Source organism: Polypterus senegalus, chromosome 4, assembly GCF_016835505.1.
Source record: "Polypterus senegalus isolate Bchr_013 chromosome 4, ASM1683550v1, whole genome shotgun sequence".
Taxonomy (NCBI): Eukaryota; Metazoa; Chordata; class Cladistia; order Polypteriformes; family Polypteridae; genus Polypterus; species Polypterus senegalus.
In genome coordinates this window covers 163,459,256-163,483,770 of record NC_053157.1, presented here as the reverse complement: position 1 = coordinate 163,483,770, position 24,515 = coordinate 163,459,256, and the positions used below count along the sequence as shown (strand labels likewise).

The 24,515-nt window shown below is 37.4% G+C and overlaps 1 protein-coding gene across 3 annotated transcripts in view; it reads left to right on the top strand.

Moving 5' to 3' along the window:
• LOC120527777 (coiled-coil domain-containing protein 149-like) overlaps positions 1-24,515 on the top strand; it is a 157,311-nt gene that overhangs the window by 75,102 nt on the left and 57,694 nt on the right. For all 3 annotated transcript variants that reach the window (XM_039751592.1, XM_039751591.1, XM_039751593.1), the window contains exon 6: positions 14,671-14,843. In XM_039751592.1, coding sequence (XP_039607526.1) covers positions 14,671-14,843 — 173 coding nt within the window. The remainder of the gene's footprint in view (positions 1-14,670; positions 14,844-24,515) is intronic.

Sequence of the window (24,515 nt, the reverse complement as noted above, 5' to 3'; positions counted from 1 at the left end):
AACTGAATTTACCAATTGGAGTCCAGGTGGACTCCAATTAAGCTGCAGAAACATCTCAAGGATGACCATGGGAAACAGGATGCATCTGAGCTCAATTTTGAGCTTCATGGCAAAGGCTGTGTATACTTATGTACATGTGATTTCTCAATTTTTTTATTTTTAATAAATTTGCCAAAATCTCAAGTAAACATTTTTCACGTTGTCATTATGGGGTGTTGTGTGTAGAATTCTGAGGAAAAAAATGAATTTAATCCATTTTGGAATAAGGCTGCAACATAACAAAATGTGGAAAAAGTGATGCGCTGTGAATACTTTCCGGATGCACTGTATATGAGTTGTCAAAGTTAATGCAGGTTCTTTTTGACCCTATGGATTTGCCGTAATTTAACCTGCAAATTGAGTTCGTGCCACTTTAGCCTTCAAGTTATTTGTCTTAGAAGATACTCCATATTCTTAATTATTGAATGATGAAAAATGGTCCCTTAAATTAGAAGTTCAGTTTCAAAAGTTTGCTTGATAGATCTCTCGATAAAATTAAGGTTGTGTATAGTTACTGTCAAGCTCAGTGTAGTTATCAGCGGAGTACAACCAGCCTACAATATCACATACAACCCAAGTATTCATTTTACACTAACTGCATTAGCCTAGGTAATATGTGACAGACCACACTCTACAGTGTTTGGCGGAAACCAATGGACACATTAACCTCCAGCAAATTAATGGTAGGAATTTCTATATGGATAGCCACAGCATGATTTACATATGTCTGTGAGATGTAATTTGGATTGTGTCCAATGATCCAACTTACAAGTTGCCCTCAGAACCACAGTGGTAACTAGGATACATGAACTGTTTGAAACACAGCGGGCAAAACTAGCTGAGGAGTTCACGGAGATGGTTGTGCTTACTGGTGACTACTGGACATCACTTAGAAATCATAGCTACCTTGGGGTTATAGCCCATTATATTAATGAACAGTGGAAACTTCATTCATATGCTTTGACAGTCATGAAAACTTCAGAGAGACATCGTGCTGAAACATGTGCCAAACATTTTATGGATGTAGCAATCAGTGGGAATAAATAACAATGAGAATAAAGTAAGTACTCTCAGAACGGATAGTACACCCAATATCATTTCAACAGTGTGACAGTTGTCTTTGAACACTTGCTATGCATTGCGTACAGCATTCAACTTTCTGTCACAGTGTCTGTGCATTATAATGCATTTGACAGTGCACTTTCTAAATGTTGAAAGGTGTTGAGGCAGAACTTGAGAAACTGCAAGTCGCACGTGGGCTGAAGGTTGAGACACTCGTACAAGACCTGCAGGCTATATGAAACTCCACTCTGGATTTGGCGAAGTGTGTGCAAATAAATGAACAAACACTGAGAGATGGACTTGCCCTACTTAAAACCAATATGGCCATGCCAACAGATGCTGAGCTGGAGAAACTTGAGATGCTGGAGGCATTGCTCGAGCCCTACAGGTAAGACACCCCTGCCCAACAAACCCCCAATTTCTGGCTGTTACCAAAGATGTGGCTCAATACTTTCTGAGGCATTATCATTTCTGATGGACAACTCAGTGATAATGCATGCTAATGTAGAGTTTGACACTACTTTCACATGAGACAAAGCAGGGCTGCATTCTTACCTTTTTAAGTGGCAGCACTATGCTAGCAGGGTAAAAATTTCAGTAGCACAAAGAACAATTCATTAGCATGCAGATAAGCTGAGCAGAAAGGTTCTTCAGTTTTTAATGAATCAAAATGACACCTTTATTGGCTGAGTAGATTACAATATGTAAGTTTTTGAGGCAGTTCGAGCCCCTTCAAGAAAGATTTAAACATTTTGTCTTGCTTCTCTTTGTATCCTTAAATGGCTAATGGAACAATACTTTTTGTAGTGCAAACAATTAATAATCGTATTAAATAAAACAATTTTTGATATAACTAAAATATGACATTTTATTTTTCTCCAAAGGAAACATAGTGTTTTATCTGACGAAGATGTTTTGTCGAAGCCCTCAGGAATCACTGCTTTACAATAACCTGAGAAATTTAATTAAACAATTTGCATGACTATGCTGAGCAGGTTACTATACAACAAATTTGTTTACAACTTTTTCATCTTTTAGCAATCTTGCACTTGATCACTGAAATACTTATTGTGTTTTCCATCGATCATTATAGATACAGAGTGGGAGTGTTGGAGTCTCTTATTTCATCTGTAAGTTTTCCTTTCATATGGGAGGTATTTTCCTCAAAACGTAAATGAAAATTAAAATTATGAAATAAAAATGCAATCTGTCTATTGTAAATTCGTTTTCAAAGTCTGCCTGCAAAAATGCTGCCAAAACTAAAATGAAATACCTCAATTTGCAATTTAATTTTCAAAGTCTACATGCAAAAATTCTGCAAAAACTAAGTTAAAATCAAATCACCCCATTTGCGATTTCATTTTCAGCCTGAACCACAATGATGATGCAAAAATTAAAAGTAAAATGCATTTCCAAGTTCTCAGCATGCAAATAGCATGGGTCAATGTGCGGAGCATTGTACCTCGATTTCCCATTATTCTTTGTCCTTCATAGTAGAGCCACTTTAATCGATAGAATACTTCACACTTCGGCTATGTTTAATTCATGTGATTTTGATCTTTTCACCCCATACTGTAAGCTTCACAGCGAAACTGTACTGCCCAGGTGTCAGTCCTCAGCTGTCTCATTCCCTGTACTGCTGCTGCAAATGGCACACCAGATTACAGATCTGAGCCTCGAGGCTCTCCAGCACCTCTGCCAAAGAGTCATTACAGTGCTCGGCACCGACAGTACAATATAATACAGTAATCCCTCGCTATATCGCGATTCGACTTTCGCGGCTTCACTCTATCGCGGATTTTAAATGTAAGCACATCTAAATATATATCACGAATTTTTCGCTGGTTCACCGCTTTCTGCGGACAATGGGTCTTTTAATTTATGGTACATGCTTCCTCAGTTTGTTTGCCCAGTTGATTTCATACAAGGGACGCTATTGGCGGATGGCTTGGAAGCTACCCAATCAGAGCATGTATTACATATTAACTAAAACACCTCAATGATATAAGATATGCTTCCCGCGCGGTGCTTGATTGTTTGCTTCTCTCTATCTTTCTCACTCTCTCTGCCTGGCCGGAGGGTGTGAGCAGGGGCTGTTTACACAGAGGACACGGACGCTCTTCTACAAAATGCCGCTTTATCGCGGTGCTTCTGTATACTTAGAAGCACGTATTGATTTTTTGACTGTTTGCTTTTCTTAGCGAGCGCTCTCTCTGACATTCTCTGCTCATGACCGGCGCTCCTTTGAAGATAAGATATTTTTGTATTCTTTTAATTGTGAGAAAGAACTGTCATCTCTGTCTTGTAATGGAGCACAGTTTAAACGTTTGACTAAAGGGTGTTATTTCATGTCTAGAGGGCTCTAATAATGTTAAGGGGTGGGAGAGTTTATAAGGCTTAAAATATATAAAAATAACCATACAAACATATGGTTTCTACTTCGCGGATTTTCACCTATCGCGGGGGGGTCTGGAATGCAACCCCCGTGATCGAGGAGGGATTACTGTAACTACAAAAATACAAAGTGTCCCGTTTCCACTTTAATGTAAATAAATGTAAACTATGATGTAATAAAGACTAATTTCTGTGAAGTTAAATAATGTAATTAAATTGTACATTAATTTCTTTAGAACTACAATTATGCGTGGTCTTCAGATTTTGTGAGACATCTTTGCTGTGAAACTCGCAGTTTGGGGGTGAAAAGATGAACAATCATGTGAATTAAACACAGTCAAAAAATGAGAAGTATTCTATCGAATGATTGGCGTTACAGCTACGATGGACAAAAAATTGGGGAAATCGACAAGCCCCTCCAATTGAATCTCGCTATTTGCATGCTGAGAACTAGAAAATGAAGGTGCAAAGTGTGCAATGAAAATTTAGTGAGCAGCACATAGCGCCAGTGTTTAAATGCATTATACTTTTCATTTTTGCAGCTTCATTTTGGAATCATTGCAGTTCAGGCTGAAAATGAAATTGCAAATGGGATTGTTTCATTTTAATTTCTGCAGCAATCTTGCGTGGAGATTTTGAAAATGAAATTGCAAATGGAGATATTGTATTTTAATTTAAATGTTTGCATTATTCTCGCGTGTAGACTTTGAAAATGAAATTGCAATATAGAGATTGTATATAATTTAATTTTGATTTCCTTTTTTTACAGAAAATACCTCTCATACTGTCATACTGTCAGCAGAGGTGGGTAGAGTAGCCAAAAATTGTACTCAATAAGAGTAGTGTTATTTCAATATAATATTACTCAAGTAGAAGTAAAAAGTAGTCGTCCAAAAAATTACTTAAGTAAGAGTAAAAAAGTATTTGGTGAAGACTACTCAAGTACTGAGTAACTGTTTATAAACATTATGTAAATAATAAATTATTTATTTTTTTAGAAATATTGTAATAAGACAGACAAAATATAAAATAATGTGCAAATTCTGCTATTTCCAAATAATAAAATAAAAAAATGAGAAAAAATAAATAACATCTTTAAAAAATAAAGATGCAGAAATAACACAAAGTTCCAAATCTCAGTTTTTCACAGCAAAGCTTTTGAAGCCAGTACCTACAGTAGGTAACATGTATGTGTGAACAGTGCAAACTACTTACAGTGACAAGATATACTGTACACTGACAGTATAATATTGTATATTCAATTTGTGGTGTAGTGGGTCCGCGACTTCAAAAAAAAAAATTGAAGTTTCAAATCCATAAAGCCGTGTCACTCTCCGTGGGTACAATTGCACAACTGCGGGGAGTTAATGAGGTAGTTGGAGCGAGTTGCACCTGCACGTGCGGATGCAATCGTTCTCAATTGCTTCATTGGCTTCCTGAGGTGTGTGATTAAGGTCTACGGAGATGGGAGTGTATATATATGGGTCAGCACAAAAAAAGAAGGTAGAATCAAAGATAATTAGAAAAAAAGATAAAAGACGTGAAAGGCAGGCTTGGGAGCGATGAGCTGGCCACCTGGACGAAGAAGTAGTGTGAGCTAGTGCCCCATTAAAGAGCATTAGCTGTGGAGTTGTAGGGGCTAGTTCGCCCCACTGAACATTTCACATGGAGAAACTCAAGGAGAAAACAAACAGAGCAGGACTTTAAATTTCCACATCACTTGACACAAGGTTTAAGGACCGTAAGTGCCTAGACAGAGCTATGGTAGGATCATTGATTGCTGGCATCGTCAAAGAAGAAATACAGCAGCCAGCGCAAACTGCAACATCTGAACTCCCACATAAAAAAGAATCTCTATTAGTTGCTTCAGAACTGGAATCTGAAGAGGAGGAAAACTGTACTCAAAAATATCTAGCTCTCTACAAAGCAGAGTCTGTCATCAGCGTGGAGGATTGCCCCTGAAAGTGGTGGTCCAAACATGCTGGGGTATACATCGAGCTAGCTTACCTTGCTCGCAAGTACTTGGATGTTGTTTTCACTCATTGGGCATATTGTGTAGAAAAAGTGAGCAGCTTTGTCCTCTGGAATTGTGATGAAACTTGCATGTCTAAATATCTGGCTTGGTTAAATAAAACAGAAATAGTGTATTATTCATAATTGAATTATGTTTTATTTATAAAATCCTGTTTTTGGAGTTTCTATATGGCTTTTGAGCTAGATTTATTAAGCACTAGCAAAATACCTGTGCTTCGCAGCGGCGAAGTACTGCCTTAAAATTTTTATTACGAAGAAAAGTAAACCTTTTTAAACTGAGGAAAATATACCAATAATTATTTGTTAAGGATCTCTTTGTATGCCACGTTGTCAGTTCGGCCCTCCGGTTGTAATATGACCAAGCTGTGCACTGAGCTTACTCTTGAGTATGCAACGTACAGTTGGCCATGTGAAATGCAATCTTTCCTCAAATCTCACAGCTTGGATTGCTGCTGTCATAATTGGTTTGAGTTTCATGGTTTGTTTCAATTACGTTAGTATTTGCAGGACTTATTGTGTTGAAGTGACATTCAGCATCTGTCAAGCATTGTAAGCATACAACCGGTTTCATCAATAACTTCGCATCCAGCTTTTGAGAGTTTAAACATTCAAACATTCATAAACATCAAATTGTCCACTACTCAAATCGTCACCTGTGAATCTAAGATGTTTAAGAGGCATTGGCGGTTGTCGAAAGGTGTAAAATATTTGGCCATTTTGGTACACTTGAATGCGACAACTGAACAATTCAGCGGCAGCCATCAACTCACATGCAGAACCATAGGTGAACTACTTAAGCATTTCACTTTTATACTGCTCCTGTGTAGTATAATTATCTCCTGTACTGTCATCAGTCCACACCTTGAACCTGTCCCAGTCATTCAATACATAAGACACAATGTTCCTCTGGATATCAAGACTGAGCCTGATATGGCCGTGTAATATTACAAAAAGAATGGAAAAGGTAGGTGCCATCTCCGGGTATGGAAACCGCTCGGTAAGTGACAGTTCTTTGATCGATGGTAATCACCTCGATAGACATGTTAATGGGGGTATGGTTGGAACGATAAAGGAAATGAGTACCTGAACAATGTAAACTAAGTCTAAAATACCTATACAATAACTATAATCGTAATAAACTAACAATAAAACAGCGGAGAAGCCGTGGATTAAATAAAAAGGCTGCAGTTATCAGTAGGGAGACGTGAATGCCGTGAGGAAGCAAGGAAAGGAATGAAGAGACCGGAGTAACGGACAGCCTTATATAGGCAGGCAACCAACAACATGGGAGGCGTGGAGATCGGGGACCCAATGGCGCCTCACACGATGACCGAGCTGCAGGCTATGGACGTATATATGTACGTAAGTAGGATTCGGTTAACGTTGGGAACCCGCGTACCAGATTTCTTGAAGATGGGCCCATAGGTAACAAAGACCGTTGGAAAGTTCAATATGGCAGCCAACAGTGGCGTCATACCACCGAAATAAGAATATTGGTTTCGGTTAGTTCAGGGAAACCGCCTGCTAAATTCCGTGAAGATGGGGCCATAAATAAGAATGTTGAACATGGCAGACGTTGTCGACCGTTATGACCGTTACGCATAGAATTTCTAAATGAAACCTGCTTAACTTTTGTAAATAAGCTGTAAGGAATGAGCTTGCCTGAACATGTTAAGTACATTTACATGCTGTTATATTGTGTCCACTCTTGTTAATACAAAGATGAGTTTGGGTTTTGGTAATACAAAAAACACAATACCTTTATCCATACTCTTGATCAGTATTTTAGAATTGATATCTAGAGCAGTAGTGGCCAAGTTCAGTCCTGGGTTTTCCTTATCCAAGCAGTTTTACAATTGGCAAGTCATTTTACCTCTAATTAGTCTTATTGTTTATGCAGCTGGTCTTTTATTTATTGCTTTCTGTTATTCAGATTTTGTAAGAAAAAAGCAGTATTGTTAGATTTACATTTATAATAATTTTTAAAAACATGTTTCTTGCCATTGTACTTAGCTATCATTTGCCACTTTTATTCTCCTTTAACTGTATCTTGATAATGATAATTAATGAAAAGCAAAGCAGACACAAGGGCAAACAACACTGGATGCAGGAAGGCTGTACTGTATCTCTATCAGTATAATTCTCACGAACATCTTTATTAATAAATAACTGGTTAAAAAACCAGAATTCCTGAAAAAGGGGAGCGAAAGTCATAATAATAATAAAAATATTAAAAACGAAGATCATATCATTTTGTAATCTTTATGTAATATACAGAAATACTTGGTACATTTTCATTTAAAACGTTAAGGAATCCAGTTTTGTAATTTTCATACTGCCACGAAATATAGAAACTGGGAGGTAGGAGTCAATTTAAAAGCAGAAGTTGGTTGAAATGAAAACATGCAGCCACAGGAGGACTGAACTGATTTAAAGTATTAGGAAATTTTGTTGAGGCATGAAAATCATGTTTGTTAACAAAAAAAAAAATATTTTCACTTCATTAAAAACTCATGAAAAGCTTATTAAGATGTTTATCCAAGCATATCTTTAACTCAAATTATCTTAACCTGAAGCAAGAATGCTACCATCTGTCTGTATAGTCTTCAAAAAAAGTAATAAATGCATCTGAAAAGATTTATTGCATGTTTTCATTAAAAGAATTATCTGAAGTTGAATGAAACATAGGCTTGTTAGGCACCTCTATCCTTTAATATCCTAAAATTATGTAGCAGCGATCTGAAATTATAATGTAGATTTTGTTTATATTTAGGTTGAATTTCCTCTGAGCTGAAAATAATTTCCCCAAAAAACAAATAAACAAAGATTAAAAATCTTCTGTCAAACGAAGAAATGGTTCTTCTACAATTGCAAATAGTTTTATTACTGGCAATTATTTGTTTGCTAATTTCCATATTCTTTTGTTGTTGATATATGGCTAGTAGCTGAATGGGAGTGGGCTATTTGTTTAATTAGGTGGGAGTCATTAGGAAGAAATGATATAAAACCAATTATCTGTTTTCTGCTGTTTCACACAGTCCCCATTTACATTCCCATATCAAATTGCACTGCAGACTTCAATTAATTTCAGCTTTTATCTATGGCAGTATTAAGGTTATACAGTAATGGGCAAGTATATTTTGGATCTTAATTCTTTGTACAGGTGATCCTTTCCTCACAATTGTAGTTGTTTTTATTGTTTTTATTTACTTCTTAAGCTCACTTTATATAGTTGAGGATTATATTTGAAGTAGATTGTTTAGCCTTCTTTCTTAAAAAGTCATACTTCCATCCATTTTCAGTTATAATTAATGTGGTCAGAACCTATTCTGACAGCATAGAGCAAAAGAATGTAAACAACCCTGGAAGGGATACTAACCCAGGCAGGGCATATGCACACAGCTACCCACATAGCCCAAGAGTATTGAGTGTAAGATAGGAAACAACTCTGAGTGAGGCGCCTGTTGTTGCCCAGGGCACATTAACACCCACAGACACCCACAACCCCTAGTTTTGAGTTGCCACAAAACCTGCCATAGAATATGACAAGAACCATAGTGCTCTGCGGCTACGGATCTACACTGGCAATCGGAAGGTTTCCATTTCGAATCCTGTAAATGCCAAAAGGGACTCTGCTCTGTTGGGCCCTTAAGCAAGGCCCTTAACCTGCAATTGCTGAGCGCTTTGAGTAGTGAGAAAACACTATACAGTAAATGCAAAGAAACAATACAAACTATACACTTAGACTTTGTTGAGGATGGACATACATTTTCAAGTCTTTCAGCAGATTCTAAGTCATATTCAAAACAGGCATGGTATCTTTTTTTTTTTTGAACCAACATAACGTAGTTTTAAATGTTCTTGCTGAAAGAGAAGTAGTTAAGTCTTGGGTCTTTAGCTTACTGAAGCAAATTTTCTTGAAAGTTTAGATGTACTCTGTATTCCCCATTTTCCTTTAACTCTTGTCATGCTTTGCAGTCCCAATGAATAATAGTAAACTTCATAAATTAATGACACCTTGTGCATGCTTTGTGCTTTACATATAGACTTAGAAATTCCAAATTACTCTTGTCTAACCATTAAACCATTTCTCTGATATTAAGCAAATAAAACACAAATTCTTTGCTGTGAGCTTCCAGCAGATTATTGTTTCTGTAGCACATTTTCATACAAGGAATGTAGCTCAAAGTGCTTTACACAATATAAAAGAACATTTACAAGAGAAAAATCAACAAGTTAGAAATAGTTATAACTAAATTAATATACTGTAGTAAAAAATAATTTATAAAGAATCAGTATGTACTTACATAAAACAGATATACAAGTAGTAGAATCCTAATTTAAAGATACTTTTTTTTAAGTCCATTAAGATACCGTAGATCCCGGAATACAGGCCGACCCGGTATATTAGCTGAACCCCTTCTCTACCTACTAAATTACATGTATTTGCCGATGACCGGTTTTTAAGCCGACCCCCTTCTCCAAGCAAAATTTTCTAAATTTCCTTAAAAGTGTCTCTTTGGGTATATTTATAATGTTTATCGGCGAGAATTTGAGACTGCCGGCATTTTGATATATAATATAATGTGCATAATTTACCAAAACACCAAGAATTTTTCTAATGTACTAACCAAAAGTTATAAAAGTGCCTAGCCTACTTGATTAAGCTAGGAGCATGCGCACGCATGGTCGCAGCTGCTCAGGGCTCTCCTTTTCAGTGCACTTTTTGTTGTTTTTGGACTTTTTTTTTGTCCTTGTTTGTGCACGATCAGTTCGGCGAACATCCGCTACACCATTCAGAACCTTATAGACATCGGTGTCCAGAGCCAGACATCTGTTTCGAGTGTTTTTCATCACACGCACAACATCCCAGACAACATAGTGAGAGCAGCGGGCTCTCCGTGAATTGTTGTCGGGTCTAGGAGACGACACGGACGGAGGAGGGAAAGAAAGCAGAAGCGGGGCCGCAGATCCGGCGTTATGCTAAAGCTGAAAAACAACCATACAAGCCCTATACAGAACTTTTTTCTGCACTGAAGGAGCTGCTTTTAATCTCATTGTAGATGCGTATAGTGACAATAAAAGGCATTCTATTCTAGAAACAATTTCATACTGTACTTGCCATTTAATTTGACATCTTTGGGCTGCAGGAAGGGAGGAGATATTTCCACACAATGTCCGTCTTTGTTGCGATCGCTTACTTTTACCTTCTCTTCCTTCCTTAGCAATTATGTGTCTTGCTTGCATGGTCTTAATGAATTATATATATAGGTAAATCACTGCAATGACGGAAATTACATCCACAAACACATGTATCTGGGCTCCGACTGACACTACTAACGCTCTCGATTTTTTGTTTACAATCGCGCAAGCGGATACAAGTGACGGCATCCGTTTAGTAGCAAGATAATGATAAGTAAATCAAAACAAAAATTTCATTTTAAACTTCCCGATAATTTATTATAAATTTTATTAATAAAATCAACAACTAAAACACTTTTTTGAATAAATTCTTTATTTAATTGAAAGTACCGGCATGCAAAGTTACTTCTTCATCTGAAAGATGGCTCTGTGGTTTTGTCATTATTTACTTCCGTATTCATCGGCAAAACCAGCATTGCGCTGGAAATCTTGAATCTGAAGCGATACTCGTTGTATAAACCGACCCCCAAACTCCAAGCCAAAAATCTAGGACGAAATTCTCGGCTTATATAACGGGATCTACGGTAAGTCCAATCCTATGGTCAGACAAAAAAGAAGATACTCCAGGAGCAAGATGCTGGAAGAAAAAAAAATCTGGAGGGGTTCCAGCCCAGAAGACTGCTCAGCCCCCACTGGACATTTTACGTAACATAAAGGTGCTAAAGTCAGTCTTGTTATTTTAAATCTTCATATTAGACAATTCAATGCAGTTGGTCTCATTGACAGAATATCTACTTTCATTCCATCATCACGTGGCTGCATAGTATGGTGATCAGATGGTGGTGGCATAAAATGCCACCGCAGAGAAACTGGAAAAGAAACATTTAATTCAAAATTTTTGGTGCATAAGAGTGAAAGGCTGCCTCAGCACTTCTTTCATGCTTAGCTCTCGGTATAATAAGCAAACCAGTGTTAGATGATTTGAGTTTACAGCTGTTGTATGTAAGGGGACAGGCATTCAAAAATATACAATTGAGCAAGATTATTCAGAGCTTTATATACCATTTGCAGTATTTTAAAATCTGTTCAAAAGGACACAGGTAACCAGTTTAATGATGCTAAAACCAGTGAGATGCATTCAGATTTTCTTTTGATTCCAGTTTAGATCATAGTCCTTGATCACACCTAAGTTCTAAACTTCCACCTTAACTCTGAGTGCCAAGGGGTTAAGTTTATTTCTGAGATCATTACTGTTTCCATTTTTGCCAACAACTAAATTTCTGTTTTTTCCTTATTTAGCTTGAGAAAATTAGTACTCATTCATTCAGTAGTACAAGACAAACAAATACAGGATCAAAGGACACAGAGAGGCAGGGTCATCAGGTACTATAAATGAGTAAATCTGTGCATTGTCTGCAAAACTTGTGTTTTGAAATAATCTGGCCTAAAGGGAGCATGTAAATTGAAAATAATAGTGGGCCCAGAATAGGTCTTTGTAATACAAAATATAAAATATCATGGAATCTAAAAAAAAAAAATCCTGTGTGTTAAATAAGACTGAAACCAATTTAAAGCATTACTGGAGAAACCAACCCATTGGCTAAGACAATTAATAGGTCTGCTGTTGTCTGTGGTGTTGAATGATGCACTCAAGACTAAAAGAACAAAAACGAATATATTGCCTGCATCAGCATTAAATCGCAGGTCATTAACTACTTTAATCAGTGCAGTTTCTGTGCTGTGATTTGATCTAAAACCTGACTGAAACGTATCAAGAATATTATTCAAGCAATTATTTAACTGGTTAAAAACTGCTTTTTCTCAAATTTTACTTAAAAAAGGCAGGTTAGAAATATGTCTAAAGTTGTTAAAGGCAGATGCATCAAGATAACTTTTCTTGAGCAGTGGTTTAACTACTTTCTTTAGAGAATCTGGGAAGACCCCGGTATCTAATGAGGAGTTAACTATGTCAAGTACACTATCAATGAGCACATCAGAAACTTCTTTACAAAAGCATGTTGGGACTGGGTCAAGGGTACAAGTGGAAGGTTTTAATTGAGTAATTATTCTAAGAAGTTCAGGTAAGTCTATTTTAATGAAGGAATTTAATTCACTATAGTGAACTCGATAAGGGTCAACAGTATAGGTCTTTGTGGGATTACGTCTAATCTTATATTTACGTATTACATCTAATATTATTTATTTTGTAGTTAAAGATTGCTGCAACAGCTTCACATGTTTTGCTTTAAGTATTCAGGAGACAATCCGCTGATTGAGTTGGATTTAGATGATCTATAGTAGAAAATAAAACTCTTGAATTTCCTGCGTTTTCATTTATAATTTTAGAAAAATAGGACTGCTTCTCTAGTCGGACTGCTTTATTGTATTCAGTAATGTACATTTATAGTACTGTACTTGTAAAAGTTATCTTTTTTTTTCACTTTTATTCTCTCACTCACGATCACAATACATACTACCGCGCCCACCACCCAGGGATCTGATGCTGTTAGTTTTTATTTGAAACTGGGAATAACTGTAGATGTGAGTCGTGTTTTGAGGCAATTGAATTGGACATTCCCTGATCTGGAGGGATAAAGCTGACACACAAAAGCTGGTGAATCTGCCTTCTTTGTATCTCACTGTCACTTTATTTTTTTTAATTCAGTTTTATTGAGTGTTCCTGCTCATGCAGAATTAGTATGCACCTTATGGTGTATTATGTCAAAAAAAACACAGATGTAGGTATATATGATATTTTGAAGAAATCATTTTTGACCTGAATAGTACCAATCAGAAAACATCATCATACTAATGCATTATTATTTGAATACGAACAGCGTCGGATTGGGTGTGAATTTACGCTGGCGCTGTTACTTAGAATCAAATCAGGAGAGGCGTTGTTATAGCGTGATCATCATTGAGAGAATAAAACTGAAAAAAGCTAACTTTTACAAGTACCATAAATTTATACCCAATATCCCATGTATTTATCTCTTTCTTTTTTTTTCTCCGTGCTGCAAGAACCGTCTTTCCTACATTTACGATGTGTGTACCTGTTGCAATGCGCACACTTCTCTCTATTGGGGGTAGTATGTGATCATGAGTGAGAGAATAAAAGTGGGGAAAAAAAAAAGGTAACTTTTACAAGTACAGTACTACAAATGTACACAGTCTGTTACAGACTCAAACCAAATGTATGTGTGTACTGTATAATATCAACAATAAGAGCAGCTCACTACTGAAAACAGTAAATATAGGAGACAGTCAGGATTGAACCGGGAACTTGTATCGTCCTTGAACCTTTTGTGAAAGTGTTTATTTGATCTTTGGACTTCAGGCTTCACACATTCTGAAGTTTATGCCTACATTTTGTAACATTTATTACTAAAATATGAAAAAGTTTCTGTTTTAACAATGTGTTTACACAGATTACTGTAGAAACGGAACACACATGAAATGTATGTGTTCCATATAACGATCTATTATTTCCACTCTAAAACTCCAGCAGTTCACTCCCAGATAATCAAACAAGGCATGAGCAGGGAGAACTTAGTGAACGTTCTGCGACAGTTGGGGATGGAATAGCAGGCTGCTTGCTTCTTGTCTTAATCAACACATTTACAGGACAAAAGACGCTGATGGAGAGGTGCGCCGGATTTACGAGTTTTCTCGTAGGCTCTAGTGTTAAGTTTGAACAAAGTAGAACATATAGCAAATTCCTTTTTAGTTAAGAATGTCTGTCTTGCTACATTTTAATTAATAATGATGAAGATGTCTGTTGAAGGTGAAAGCCAGCAGCTTCACTACTCAGAAAGAATTAATTAGAATAACACTTATATGTTTAGTTTTAAATCTTCTAATGTGTGTCCTTATTTGCACCACATCAAGAGGTTTAGTAAGGGAGTACTGCAGTATAATTACATTTTGGACAAAAAGATTAATAAATGTTTCTACTTTTTGTTTCTGAAAATCTCTTTAGTATTTTACTTTTTCTTTTAGAATGAAGATTTAGAGCATAACCTCCAGGCAATAACAGATGAACTTCAAGATGTGAAAGCTGAGCGAACTTTTTATCAGGAAAAGTCCAATAGGTTAAACATAGAACTCAACCATGTTCTTGGAGGCCATGAAAATCGAATTATAGATGTAGATGCCCTGTGCACTGAAAACAGGTTTGTTTTTTCTTTTGATTACATGTAAGCCTGAACCGGACAGTGTAGGACAGTATTTATTCTATTTTCAGAGATAATTTTAAAATAGTTAACAATTTTTGACTTAACTAACATCGTGAATTTTTGTTCTTCATATGCGTTTGTTGTTGTTGTTCAAGTTGAAAAAATTGATACAGTTGAGTCCTGAAACACTGGTACTGACACTAGAATTGCCCTATTCAACTAGTAAATGGGAAACATCATTTCCATTTCCTCTCAAAATTTATTTAACTTCTCAGTGGGAATGAATGTTTGTGGGCTTCTGGGCCATGAAATTGGTCCATTAGTAAAAATGTCAGCCGGAAAATAGATCAATCAGAAACATATAACAACAACAACAACATTTATTTATATAGCACATTTTCATACAAACAGTAGCTCAAAGTGCTTTACATAATAAAGAATAGAAAAATAAAAGACACAATAAGAAAACAAAATAAGTCAACATTAATTAACATAGAATAAGAGTAAGGTCCAATGCCCAGGGGGGACAGAAAAAACAAAAAAAACTCCAGACGGCTGGAGAAAAAAATAAAATCTGTAGGGATTCTAGACCATGAGACCGCCCAGTCCCCTCTGGGCATTCTACCTAACATAAATAAAGGATTCTAGCAGCTGCATTCTGCACTAGTTGCAAACGATTTATGTCTTTTTTGGGTAGTCCTGATAGGAGTGCATTACAGTAATCTAGTCGACTGAAAACAAATGCGTGAACTAATTTCTCAGCATCTTTCAAAGATATAAGAGATCTAACTTTTGCTATGTTTCTTAAGTGAAAAAATGCTGTCCTAGTGATCTGATTAATATGCGATTTAAAATTCAGATTACAGTCAACAATAACCCCTAAGCTTTTTACCTCCGTCTTGACTTTTAATTCTAATGTATCCAGTTTATTTCTAATAGCCTCATTGTATCCATTATTGCCAATCACTAAGATTTCAGTTTTCTCTTTATTTAACTTGAGAAAGTTACTATTCATCCATTCTGAGATACAAGTCAGACATTGTGTTAGTGAATCAAGAGAATCAGGGTCATGAGGTGCTATTGATAAGTACAGCTGTGTGTCATCAGCATAGCTGTGGTAGCTCACGTTGTGCCCCGAGATAATCTGACCTAACGGAAGCATGTAGATTGAGAATAACAGCGGACCCAGGATAGAGCCTTGTCGAACACCATATCGGATATCATGTGTCTTCGAGTTGTAATTACCACAACTAAAACAGAATTTTCTCCCTGTCAGGTAGGATTCAAACCAATTTAAGATACTGCCAGAGAGGCCCACCCATTAACTAAGGCGATTTCTAAGAATATTATGATCAATGGTGTCAAATGCAGCACTCAGATCTAAGAGGATGAGAACAGATAAATGGCCTCTGTCTGCATTTACCCGCAAGTCATTTACTACTTTAACGAGTGCAGTTTCTGTGCTGTGATTTGTTCTAAAACCCGACTGAAATTTATCAAGAATAGCATGTTTATTTAGGTGATCATTTAACTGCATAATGACTGCCTTCTCTAGAATTTTACTTAAGAAAGGCAGGTTAGAGATGGGTCTAAAATTTTCAAGAGATGTGGGGTCAAGATTATGTTTCTTAAGAAGGGGTTTAACTACAGCAGTCTTAAGACAGTCTGGGAAGACCCCCGTATCTAATGACGAATTTACTATTTCAAGAACATTATCAATTAGCACGCCTGATACTTCTTTGAAAAACCTTGTTGGTATTGGATCAAGGACACAGGTGGAGGGTTTTAATTGAGATATTATTTTTAGTAAATCAGGTAAATCTATCCTAGTGAAAGAGTTGAATTTGTTTATAACAGAATCATCATCAAACACATTTAACCATTAGTCAAATATAACACAAGTAAATACAAAATGCAGTTTTTAATGGTTAAATGTGTTTGATGATCAGAAACATTTTGTGTGACAAACATGCAAAAGAATAAGAAATCAGGATGGGGGCAAATAGTTTTTCACACAACTGTATATAATGTGTATGTGTATATACTGTATATATATATATATATACAGTATATATATATAAACCGGGTTCCAAAAAAGTTGGGACACTACAAATCGTGAATAAAAACTGAATGCAATGATGTGGAGGTGCCAACTTCTAATATTTTATTCAGAATAGAACATAAATCACGGAACAAAAGTTTAAACTGAGAAAATGTATCATTTTAAGGGAAAAATATGTTGATTCAGAATTTCATGGTGTCAACAAATCCCAAACCACTGTATGGCATGTCCCCTTCTTCTTACAACACTCAACAGACGTCTGGGGACCGAGGAGACCAGTTTCTCGTTTAGAAATAGGAATGCTCTCCCATTCTTGTCTAATACAGACCTCTAACTGTTCAATCGTCTTGGGCCTTCTTTGTCACACCTTCCTCTTTATGATGCGCCAAATGTTCTCTATAGGTGAAAGATCTGCACTGCAGACTGGCCATTTCAGTACCCGGATCCTTCTCCTATGCAGCCATGATGTTGTGATTGATGCAGAATGTGGTCTGGCATTATCTTTTTGAAAAATGCAGGGTCTTCCCTGAAAGAGATGACGTCTGGATGGGAGCATACAGTGTGGTGTGAAAAACTATTTGCCCCCTTCCTGATTTCTTATTCTTTTGCATGTTTGTCACGCAAAATGTTTCTGATCATCAAACACATTTAACCATTAGTCAAACATAACACAAGTAAACACAAAATGCAGTTTTTAAATGATGTTTTTTATTATTTAGGGAGAAAAAAAATCCAAACCTACATGACCCTGTGTGAAAAAGTAATTGCCCCCTTGTTAAAACATAACCTAACTGTGGTGTATCACACCTGAGTTCAATTTCCGTAGCCACCCCTAGGCCTGATTACTGCCACACCTGTTTCAATCAAGAAATCACTTAAATAGGAGCTGCCTGACACAGAGAAGTAGACCAAAAGCACCTCAAAAGCTAGACATCATGCCAAGATCCAAAGAAATTCAGGAACAAATGAGAACAGAAGTAATTGAGATCTATCAGTCTGGTAAAGGTTATAAAGCCATTTCTAAAGCTTTGGGACTCCAGCGAACCACAGTGAGAGCCATTATCCACAAATGGCAAAAACATGGAACAGTGGTGAACCTTCCCAGGAGTGGCGGCCGACCAAAATTACCCCAAGGCGCAGAGGCGACTCATCCGAGAGGTCACAAAAGACCCCAGGACAATGTCTAAAAAACTGCAGGCCTCACTTGCCTCAATTAAGGTCAGTGTTCACGACTCCACCATAAGAAAGAGACTGGGCAAAAACGGCATGCATGGCAGATTTCCAAGACGCAAACCACTGTTAAGCAAAAAGAAAATTAGGGCTCGTCTCAATTTTGCTAAGAAACATCTCAATGATTGCCAAGACTTTTGGGAAAATACCTTGTGGACTGATGAGACAAAAGTTGGACTTTTTGGAAGGCAAATGTCCCGTTACATCTGGCGTAAAAGGAACACAGCATTTCAGAAAAAGAACATCATACCAACAGTAAAATGTGGTGGTAGTGTGATGGTCTGGGGTTGTTTTGCTGCTTCAGGACCAGGAAGTCTTGCTGTAATAGATGGAACCATGAATTCTACTGTCTACCAAAAAATCCTGAAGGAGAATGTCCGGCCATCTGTTCGTCAAACTCAAGCTGAAGCGATCTTGGGTGCTGCAACAGGACAATGACCCAAAACACACCAGCAAATCCACCTCTGAATGGCTGAAGAAAAACAAAATGAAGACTTTGGAGTGGCCTAGTCAAAGTCCTGACCTGAACCCAATTGAGATGCTATGGCATGACCTTAAAAAAGCGGTTCATGCTAGAAAACCCTCAAATAAAGCTGAATTACAACAATTCTGCAAAGATGAGTGGGCCAAAATTCCTCCAGAGCGCTGTAAAAGACTCATTGCAAGTTATCGCAAACGCTTTATTGCAGTTATTGCTGCTAAGGGTGGCCCAACCAGTTATTAGGTTCAGGGGGCAATTACTTTTTCACACAGTGCCATGTAGGTTTGGATTTTTTTCTCCCTAAATAATAAAAACCATCATTTAAAACTGCATTTTGTGTTTACTTGTGTTATATTTGACTAATGGTTAAATGTGTTTGATGATCAGAAACATTTTGTGTGACAAACATGTAAAAGAATAAGAAATCAGGAAGGGGGCAAATAGTTTTTCACACCACTGTATGTGAATATAGAACCTGAATATATTTTTCTGCATTGATGGTGCCTTTCCAGACACCATCAGAGATGCAGGCTTCTGAACTGAGCGTTGATAACAACTTGGGTTGTCCTTGTCCTCTTTGGTCCGGATGACATGGCGTCCCAGATTTCCAAAAAGAACTTCGAATCGTGACTCGTCTGACCACAGAATAGTCTTCCATTTTGCCACACTCCATTTTAAATGATCCCTGGCCCAGTGAAAACGCCTGAGCTTGTGGATCTTGCTTAGAAATGGCTTCTTCATTGGACTGTAGAGTTTCAGCTGGCAACAGCAGATGGCACGGTGGATTGTGTTCACTGACAATGGTTTCTGGAAGTATTCCTGAGCCCATTCTGTGATTTCCTTTACAGTAGCATTCCTGTTTGTGGTGCAGTGTCGTTTAAGGGCCCGGAGATCACGGGCATCCAGTATGGTTTTACGGCCTTGACCCTTACGCACAGAGATTGTTCCAGATTCTCTGAATCTTCGGATGATGTTATGCACAGTTGATGATGATAGATGCAAAGTCTTTGCAATTTTTCGCTGGGTAACACCTTTCTGATATTGCTCCACTATCTTTCTGCGCAACATTGTGGGAATTGGTGATCCTCTACCCATCTTGGCTTCTGAGAGACACTGCCACTGTGAGAAGCTCTTTTTATACCCAATCATGTTGCCAATTGACCTAATTAGTGTTAATTGGTGTTCCAGCTCTTCGTTATGCTCAAATTTACTTTTTCCAGCCTCTTATTGCTACTTGTCCCAACTTTTTTGGGATTTGTTGACACCATGAAATTTTGAATCAACATATTTTTCCTTTAAAATGATACATTTACTCGGATTAAACGTTTGATGTGTCATCTACGTTCTATTACAAATAAAATATTGACATTTGCCATCTCCACATCATTGCTTTCAGGTTTTATTCACAATTTGTTTAGTGTCCCAACTTTTTTGGAATCCGGTTTGTATTATAGATATAGATAGATAGATAGATACAGTGAACCCTCGTTTATCATGGTTAATCCGTTCCAGACTCTACCGTGATAAATGAATTTTCGCGAAGTAGGTTTCTTTATTTATAAATGGAATATTTTCGCAGTTAGAGTATAGAAAACCTATTTACGACCTTCTAAATACGTTTTTTTAACAATATTAGAGCCCTGTAGACATGAAATAACACCCTTTAGTCACCATTACACTCGTATTACCTAATATATTAGACAAAATAAGAGAAAATAAGACATATTAGACGTTACAAATATCATATTACTAGGCGCACTCGCCTTTTAAGGCGACCGACTTTTATTCTCAATTTTTGTGCGCTCCATGTGTACATCAGGAATGTAAGTGTAGGGAATGAGAACATCTAAGTGCCTATTCATAACATCTCCCGAAAACCTAAGTTTTTTTTTTTATCCCCTCAAGTGCCTGTCCAAAGTCGTACAATGACAGCCCGAATCTGTACCGCTAAACACGGAGTTTCATGCACTAAATAAGCTATAGATGAGAATAAGCAAGCACCATCTCCCCTGATATTTACTTCGCGGTGAGGCATTTGTACTCCATCAACATTAATTATTTCCAGAGACATAATTTTGTGTATTTTTCCAGCGCATCGTGCACAAAAGCAAGGGAACGATGAGAGCACCAGAACTCTGCTCACATCGCATTAAACCGTACCTCAAGCCGCAAGTAGTAAGTCTGTAATAAGCGGAATACCACTACGCTTTGCACTAATGGGACGGAAGGACAATCCCGAACTCTTTTATATAGTAGATTATTGTACTGTACATTTAATTGCACACAACCACTAACCTATGAAGGCACGACCTCAGTAGCAGAGTCTTCAGAGGTGGTGCAGTATCTTCAGCAGGTGCATTGTTGTCTTCAGTGAAGGAGTACTAGGAGTAGGCAGTGGGTGTCTGGGTGCGCGGCTGAAGAACATTTTGATAGGCAGTTGCTGGCGCTGTCTTTTCATATGCGTGAGGAGGCTTTTGTAGGGTATTGCCATCTTTAATCATATCCAAGAGTTTCACCTTCTCCTGGATAGAAGGCATCTTCCTCCGGCGCTTAGTTTTATTGTCAGAAGGCTTAAAAAAAGCAGCATGTTTAGGAGCCATTGTAGGGCTTAGATAAATGTTCTCAGAAGGCAGTTCTCAGAGTGAAGCCGCGAAAGTCGAAGCGTGATATAGTGATCACTGTATATAGATAGATAGATATAGATATATATATAGATATTAGATATATAGATATAGATATATATATACTGTATATATAATGTGTGTGTGTATGTATGTACGTATGTGTATATATATAAATATATATATAATATATATAAATATATATGACAGCAACACTCATAACAGTGACAAAACAATTACATTGATGATCATGTTACGTTATTTTCAAGATGTTTCCTTTTCTTTTTCATTACTTCTTTAACACACTACTTCTCCACTGCGAAGCGCGGGTATTTTGCTAGTTAACAATATGCTTATCATGGGTGTTTTTCATCATTATTTCTATATTAAAAAGTAGAAGAAAATGGTCTGATAGACCAATATCAGTGATCTGCTTTATATTAACTTTCAGTCCTTTAGTAATCAACTCTAACGTATGACCTGCTTTATGTGTAGGCTGAATTACAAGCTGCCTCAAATCAAAAGAATCCAGGAGGTTCATAAATTCTTTTACTTTTAGATCACACTGATTATCTATATGGAGATTAAAGTTGCCAACTATTAGGAGTGTGTCATAGTTAGTAATTAACATTGAAATTAAGTCAGAGAATTCCTCAAAAAAAGACGCGTTGAATTTTGGAGGTCTATACACGGATAATACTAGAACTTGAGAATCTCCATGAATAACAATGGCGAGATACTCAAAGGACTTGAACTTAACAAAACTGACATCTTTACATTTTATATATAGCGTTCTCTCTCTCTCTCTCTCTCTCTCTCTCTCTATACTAATAAAAGGCAAAGCCCTCACTGACTCACTCACTGACTCACTCACTCACTCATCACTAATTCTCCAACTTCCCGTGTAGGTAGAAGGCTGAAATTTGGCAGGCTTATTCCTTACAGCTTACTTACAAAAGTTAAGCAGGTTTCATTACGAAATTCTACACGTCGACAACGTCCACCATGTTGAACTTTCTTATTTATGGCCCCATCTTCACGAAATTTGGTAGACGACTTCCCTGCGCTAACCGAAACCGATGTATGTACTTATTTCGATGGTATGACGCCACTGTCGGCCGCCGTATTGAACTTTCCAACGTCACTAATTTTCCAACTTCCCGTGTAGGTAGGAGGCTGACCCCATCTTCACGAAATTTGGTATGTGGCTTCCCTGCGCTAACCAAAACTGATGTACGTACTTATTTCGGTGGTATGATGCCACTGTCGGCCGCCATATTGAATTTTCCAAACGTCACTAATTCTCCAACTTCCCGTGTAGGTAGAAGACTGAAATTTGGCATGCTCATTCCTTACACCTTGATTACAAAAGTAAAGCAGGTTTCATTTCGAAATTCTACACGTAACGGTCATAACGGTCAACAACGTCTGCCATGTTGAACTTTCTTATTCATGGCCCCATCTTCACGAAATTTGGTAGGCGGCTTCCCTGCGCTAATCAAAACCAATGTACGTACTTATTTTGGTGGTATGACGCCACTGTCAGCCGCCATATTGAACTTTCCAACGTCACTAATTCTCCAACTTCCCGTGTAGGTAGAAGGCTGAAATTTGGTACTTATTTCGGTGGTATGATGCCACTGTCGGCCGCCATATTGAACTTTTCAACGGTCTTTGTTACTTATGGGCCCATCTTCAAGAAATTTGGTACGTGGGTTCCCAACGCTAACTGAATCCTACTTACGTACATATATACGTCCATAGCCTGCTGCTCAGTCACCGTGTGAGGCAGTGTTGGGTCCCCCATCCCAACGCCTCCCACGTTGTTGGCTGCCTGCCTATATAAGGCCGTCTGACGCTACAGTCTCTACATTACCATTCTTGCTTCGCCACGGCATTCACGTCTCCCTGCTGATAACTACAGCCTTTTTATTTAATCCACGGCTTCTCCGCTGTTTTATTGTTTATTTATTACGATTATAGTTATTGTGTAGTTATTTTAGACTTACTTTACATTGTTCAGGTACCCATTTCCTTTATCATTCCAACCGTACCCGCATTAACATGTCTATCGAGGTGATCAGCATCGATCAAAGAACTGTCACTTAACGAGTGGTTTCCATACCCGGAGATGGCACCTACCTTTTCCATTCTTTTTGTTACAATATTACACGGCCATATCAGGCTCACTTTTGATATCCGGAGGAACATTGTGTCTTATGTATTGAATGATTGGGACAGGTTCAAGGTGTGGACTGATGACGGTACAGGAGATAATTATACTACACAGGAGCACTATAAGAGTGATATGCTTAAGCCCTTCACCTATGCATCTGCATGTGAGTTGATGGCTGCCGCTGAATTGTTCGGTTGTCGCTTTGAAGTGTACCGAAGTGGCCAAATATTTTACACCTTTGGACAACCGCCAATGCCTCTTAAACATCTTAGATTCACAGGTGACGATTTGAGTAGTGGACACTTTGATGTTTATAAATGTTTAAACTCTCAAAAGCTGGATGTGAAGTTATCGATGAAACTAGTTGTATACTTACAACGCTTGACAGATGCCTTAATGTCTCTTCAACACATTTTCTACAAATACTGTCGTAATTGAAACAAACCATGAAACTTAAACCGATTATGACAGCAGCAATCCAAGCTGTGAGATTTGAAACAAGATTACTGTTCACATGGCCAACTTTACTTTGCATGCTTAAGAGTAAGCTCAGCGTCATATTACAACTGGAGGGCCGAACTCACAATGTGGTATACAAAGAGATCCTTAACAAATAATTATTGGTATATTTTCCCTCAGTTTAAAAAGGTTTAATTTTCTTCTTAATAAAAATTTTAAGGCAGTACCTCGCCGCTGTGATGCGCGGGTATTTTGCGGCGGTGGGGGGATGTGATAGCAGGCTGCTTGCTGCTTGGGCTTATAGAGACATTTACAAGACAAAAGACGCTGACGGAGAGGTGCAAAGGGATTTAAGGTGGGATGAATTCACGAGTTTTTTCACTGGCTTTGGTAATTCTAGTGTTAAAAGAGCAGGCTCCCTCACTGTTATTCTGGTTAATGAAAATTAAAATGAAAATATGCTATTAACAAAAAATAATCATTTTGTTAACTAATTACTAAAATAAAAAAGACACAATGTCTAAAAACTAGAACAAACTGGACATGAAAATAAAAATGAAAACAAAACTATTTTTGTTATTTTAATTTCAATTTTCACCACACTTGGTTTTTATGCATAATTTACATGCAAGCATGCAGT